We start from the raw sequence: 6,337 nt of genomic DNA on the forward strand, positions 1-6,337 counted from the left end.
CGCTTGACTTTCGTTTGTAGACGAGGATGGCTTCCATTATTTACAAGAAGTGACACAGCTCGACAGCTCGGGGTCACGAGACGCGAGCAGAAAGGTCATGTGTGACGTCACTGGTAGAGAGGCACGATATCGCCTACCCTCCTATGGCAGTAGCGATTGATGCTGGCAAAACAGAACCGCGAAGCAGCCAAGCGTCGGTAACTGACCCCCCACCTCCCCCCTTTCCTCACTGATGATAACTGCCACAGTAGCGGTACTTACGTGACGCCAGGTGGAACCACGTATTTCATTCAAATTGTACGGTTGGGCATGACGTCGCACGCGACGTTTGTCATGCTCTCGTCACGTGATTCCAAACAGTCGAGGTGCAAATGGAGTCTCCCGCGGCAGACAGGAGGTGAAAGCCGTGTGATGTAAGTATATGAATGTGACACACACAATGCACAGCGTGTTTCATTGTTTCAAGTTGGTGAGGGAATAACGGGCGGCATCAATGGTAACGGTGGAAAAAGATTAAACTAAAGGAAGCGTTACTACCTGTACAACAAAACAAAGTTCAAACACAGTAGTTGATTGCAGGAATTCTCAAAAGTGGTTGGAACTCCGTAAACATACGGGTCCACCTGTTACGGAGGAAGGGGAATTACTCGAGGGGCTCGTTTTTTAGTTAGGTACAGCTAATAGAACCGGCAGACACTTAAGAGGACACTAAAGTCAAATAACAATTTACGTCAGAGTGAAAGCTCAATGTATGACATCTAAAACGACAATATTAACAACGAGAGGGATGCTTACCAAGAAATTAAGGTAAATGCACAAGAACACATGCGCCGCAGTAGGACATTCTCAAAATGATCCCGATGACATCAGACGAACCACCCACAATTATTCACTATTAATGAATCTATCCTCCCTAAATCAAGAACCATCCTTGCATCAAGAGACGCAATAAAGTGCTGCGTGTTCGTTTCTGCTTGATCCATGAAAAAAAGAACCGCTGGTCATTACTATGGGGATTGGCGCGACTGTTTCAAACATTCAATTTTCGCGTGGTTACACGGAAGAGGTGATGTCATCTAGCGGGGCGCAGTTGAAACAAAAAAACGTCTGTAATCTTGAAGCCAATGGTGGGAAATTGATCAATGGCCGTTGTTGCTGCTGTGGCTTCCGCTGCTTTCGGTCTACTGCTACTAGCTAGCGCAGTAAAGCTGGCAACGTTGTGCACGGCAACAGTGACGTGAGACGGTTCGGTCGGTCCGCTTCTTAAGACGGGTAACTTGAAGTGCACTAACCCGATACGGAGCATTAAAACGCGATTTTATTTAAAATAGGCCCTCCTTGGCCCGAAAGTAACACTACGAGGTTTCTGAACCGCTATTTCAACAATCAACGTCGACTTAATAGTTGCCTTTAGTGTCCCTTTAAGCGAATGAAAACAGAGTCAAGATTAACTGTTCTTTAATTGCAGTGTAATGATTAAAACCTAAATTGAAAGGAAATAAAGTGGACGACAAATAACCAACAACCTTAGACTTACGCATGTCAAGTGACTACCCCCAGCAGGAAGAGTGTTCCACACTCACCGCCAGGGGCAAGAGTGGCACTGGCCAGCACTCCTAAGGATGAAAAACACACAAAGACCCTACAAAGTGTACTTGGGAGCACTCTCTATTGCCGCTCAACTGGCAGAACGTCAGAGGCGTAATTCGAAGGTTGTCGACTCGGGTCCCAACGATGGAAAGGGTGATTTTTCGTCCACTTCAATTTCTTTCAATTAAGGTCGAAATAATTACACTCCACTTAAAGAAACCGTCATTGTCGCCTATGCTTTAATTAGCTTCAGTGTTTGTTGGTCTCGGGAGTTTTGTTACATCGACCTTTTGCAACACAACCACGTTGCCACATATGATCATAGACTACACAAACAGTAGCAAGAATTGCGCGTAGTAACGATCATTTGCATTGCTCGAGCAGACGGGCGGTTCATGCCCGGCGCATCGCTCACCGTCGTATTCACACGTAGAGAAGAGAGAAACGTACACATAGTCTGGACAGATCAAAGCTTCGTTCTCGCCTGTTTTACTGCCACACAGAGAGAGACCGGGTTGGGCCTGATCAAACAAGGTGCCCACGCTGGCGCCGACTGATTATCCCGGTGCAGCAATCAATGCTGCGGCACCACGAATCTGAGCTCGGCCAGGCTGGAAGATATAAGGAGTCCCTCAGGGCAGTCACCGTGAGCAGTGCCCCATCAACTGCCAGTTGTCACCGAAGCCACGAGGTGAGATCGGTTTCTCGTTTCCTCTTTGCCGCCATGACGGAAACATGCAAAACCCGCGTAGAAAATGCGCGTCATATTTAGCACGTTAAAACTTCTCTCAAGATATGGGCCGTCATGAAACGTCGAAATAAGCGTTTGCTGTTAAAGTGAGTGGTCCAAGAATGCAATGTACGTAAGAGAAAAAAAATATATTTTGCTGAATAAGAAATTGTTCGGTGAGCTGGTGATTGCACAAAATGCCGATTTTAACTCTAAAAAAAACAAAAACATATGTGAGACACAGGACAAGCGCTAAACACTATGATAGAGACATCGCCCGTCCCGTCGTTCAGATGTTTTCGTCTTTTTCAGCGCTAAAATCACCATTTTACGTTTTGCTGTTTCCGCTAACGTGTTACTAAATTTCATGCGCACTGCTAGTGAGAAGATACGGCGTATTTCGAAACGCTTTACAAGTGGGCAGACACAACACATTTGGAAATGATTAAAGAGAATGAAAATCTTTTGAGCCTGGCCGTCTTGTTAGGATTGAAAATAGGCAAACAAGAAATTTGTAGGGTGTAACAAACACCATTCTCATGAGCTCGTTGCTTGTGGGCAAGCGCTTCAAGAGTGCAAGAGTGAAATTCGTATTTATTTGTATTCAGTGCATTTTGAATGATTGAATGGGACTTCATCGGTGCGTCTTTTTCCTATAGAGAGACGAGATGCCGAGCCCTGCCATCACCCGTTGTTTGGTGCTTCTGCTCCTGCTACAAGCAGCGCTTGCCTTTCCAGACTACAAAGGTGCGAATGTGTGCAGTCTTTTCAGTGACAATACTCAATACGTATAATTGCCCCGTTTAGTTTGTTCAATGCATGACGTAGAAAGCTACGGATTGTGTCAGTCGTACAAAAACACAGAATGGTGAGCGCCGCTCCATTCTGCAACTCCGGTTCTCTAAGCAACGCAGACTGAATGTAAATGCCAATGAGGGATTAATAGTGTACACCGTGCATACACTTATTGATTATCCAAAACTGTCAGCTCGCCCTCGTTAGTATTTCTCTGACACAAGGCCTAGTCTTTGGTGTAATGCACAGAAATGCTGAAACAACATCATGGTTGCTGCAGCCTTCGAGGCGTCACGCATTCATATCGGGACTAGAGCACAATTGAATCAGCTATTGATATACGTCCTCCGTTGTTCTTGAAGATACTGTTCTACAATCTTTCGATATTGTCGATGAAAATTTTCTCGATGACAATTTGTAGTTCGGTATGCTATTCTTTGAAATACCGTTATATATATAAAATATTATAACACTGAATTTTAGTTCATTGCGTTAGCTAAAACGGATGTGGACAAAGGTACTTCGCAGGCAATGACGTCTTTGCATGCTCTACATCACAGTGTAGGAAACAACATTCATGAAAAAAAAAACAAATCACACAATATGGCAGAGCTTGTAACGAAAAGTATATGTAACAATATTTTTTATTTTTTTATTTTTAAATAAAACGAAATACAAATATGTACGGACTGCGAACATCCATAAGTCGCTGGGAGGGATATTGCTTACAGAAAGTAGTATATACATGCGCTATCAAGGAAAAAAAAAAGACATCGAGACTATGAAACACCAAGATATTAACTCTATGAAAATGCACATTATACTTTCGGCGTTTTATTGCTATATTGGTGTTCTATTAACTCACCCAACTACGCAGCGTTTTTTTTTTCGTAGAATAGTATTACTATATTGTACTCATTTTGTGTACTTGTTACAGGGCACACATTTGTACGCAAAGTGAAATAAATCTCTATCAATGAATTCTGATCCTGAATGGTCGATGGCGTTTTGAACCACGACAGAGAGTTCGCATCGCTTGACGATGCATTTAATATATTCTTCTGCGTTAAAAGAGCATGCTGTCTCATGTTTTATTGACACCTAAAAGGAGGAGCACAATATACTTGTACCGCATTGAATAAATGTTAGAAACGATGTGAGAGCCATAAAATATGGAAAAAGAGTAATCTTAAAAAAGTTTATCGAAGAAAATGACCGCAGATGAGCATGTTGCGGATAAATGACAACCATGATAAACCTAACTGAGAATGGTTATGCTCAAAACTTTTTCCACTCCCTCATAAATATTCCGGGAATTACGAATAGTCACCACTAGGAACTTTGAGAAATGCATAATCAACTACGATGTTAAGCATTAAAGAAGTCTTTCATAAAATTCCTAATTGTCATAAGTCCTGTAGTGCTCGATGCTTTCGAGGATCGCAAGCTCTGAAGACGTCACAGTAAACAGTAACATATGGCGGGTCCGGTTACACAAGCATTAGTTCAGAACTTTTGGCACAAACTGCATGTACCATATGTCCTGATCGCAGATATTCGGGACTTGTACGAGCTGATGGGCAAAGGCGAGCAGGAAGGTTCCGGCCACGCCAAGGAACGCAAGGCCGGCTATACGCCCAGTCTGCGCTTGAGGTTTGGACGCCGCTCCGATCCGGCTTGGAGCGAAGCGAGGATTTGGGACGCCCAGAGGACTGTATGAATAAAGGAGCACACTGGTACTTCCCTATGCTTGAAATAAACGCATGATTAAGAAAAAAGAAACTCTGTTAAATTGACAATGCTGGAGCTCTGCCCGCTTGGCAGGTGCACACAGGCATACCCAGCACTGTCCATCGTAACGGCAATTGGCCACACTTTTTCGTGGAGCATGGCGAAATGACATTCTAAAGAAAAACTCGCAGGGTCCGGTATGCTTTCGCCTAAGACCACCAGAAGGTGAAAGCGGTCTTCTTTTACTCTTCAGTCGATTCATTTATCCTCGCCCACCATCCTCCGAAAGCTTTCCTGTAGATCCTGGAGACCGCGCTAAACCACCTGAGGTGGTTCTCCAGGATTGGGGACATAGCAAGCTTTCTACAGCTGAGGCGTGCTTGTTCCGCACCGCCTCGGAGATCAGCCCACGTTTCACCGAGTGACGATGTCATGCAATGGCATCGTCATTTGACTTGAGGTTGTGCACAAATTCTCGTGGTCTTGGACGTCATTATGACATCATATGGTGGTCATCACGTGGTGATTTTTTTTTACATGACTGATGTTGACGCCGACAGCTGCGGGCCAATGACGTCGATGGTAAATTTTCGTGTTTTATGAGACATTCAAGGCTATCATCTTAACAAATAGAGGTACAGGGAGCGGTACTTGTTTTGAAAGCTTACCGGATACAGAAGAGGCGCCGTGCTTTATCGCGTAGATGCTAGAAAGTGAAAGTAGGCACGCGAACATGCACAGCCGACACTATATAGCTCCACGTTATATACCGATTACTACACTGCACAGGTTCCATCTATGAGGATACGAGAAAGTCTTTCACGCATATGCGCAGCGAGAAAGTCTAAAATTGTGCTCTTTGTATCATGTCCATGTCGCGAAACGCATTATTCATGGCTACTTGTGCACTCTCTTCGTTTGCATAGCGCTCCAGCGTAAAGGCACAGATCAATGGCGCAGCTGAAAGCGAAGTCATTGACGACAAAGCGCAGCGTCATCCTCTTATGCCCAGCGATCTGAGTGATGAACGCAGGAACCATAAAGGCTCGTTCGAATTGGGGAATCCCCTGTGTATAGCGCGCGGCTCAAATTTAGATAGACGATCAAGTTGCAGCCGTATGCACGAGATTTGTGAGCGACGGCGACGAGCGACAGCGACAAACGAGCTGCGTCATGTTGTCGCACTGCCATGGTTGCAACACATGTTGGCGACAAAATGTCACTGTTGCTAGATAGAAACTATTGCTTGCATACTGATTAATAGCGATAAGAAGTTTTTGATTGATATGTGGAGTTTAACGTCCCCAAACCACCATATGATTATGAGAGACGCCGTAGTGGAGGGCTCCGGAACTTTGGATTACCTGGGGTTCTTTAACGTACACCCAAATCTGAGTACACAAGCCTACAACATTTCCGCCTCCATCGGAAATGCAACCGCCGCAGCCGGAATTCGAACCCGCGACCTGCGGGTCAGCAGCCGAGTACCTT

General features: G+C 44.7%; 1 protein-coding gene across 1 annotated transcript; it reads left to right on the forward strand.

Moving 5' to 3' along the window:
• The first annotated feature begins 2,092 nt into the window (after positions 1 to 2,092).
• LOC142813878 (uncharacterized) lies at positions 2,093 to 4,897 on the forward strand. Its single transcript, XM_075891836.1, has 3 exons — positions 2,093 to 2,281; positions 2,980 to 3,067; positions 4,669 to 4,897. Exons 1-3 carry the CDS (start codon positions 2,168 to 2,170, stop codon positions 4,833 to 4,835), a joined length of 369 nt encoding a protein of 122 aa, XP_075747951.1. The 5' UTR covers positions 2,093 to 2,167; the 3' UTR covers positions 4,836 to 4,897.
• Positions 4,898 to 6,337: the final 1,440 nt, after the last annotated feature.

Source organism: Rhipicephalus microplus, chromosome 4 (genome assembly GCF_043290135.1).
Source record: "Rhipicephalus microplus isolate Deutch F79 chromosome 4, USDA_Rmic, whole genome shotgun sequence".
NCBI classification, from domain to species: domain Eukaryota; kingdom Metazoa; phylum Arthropoda; class Arachnida; order Ixodida; family Ixodidae; genus Rhipicephalus; species Rhipicephalus microplus.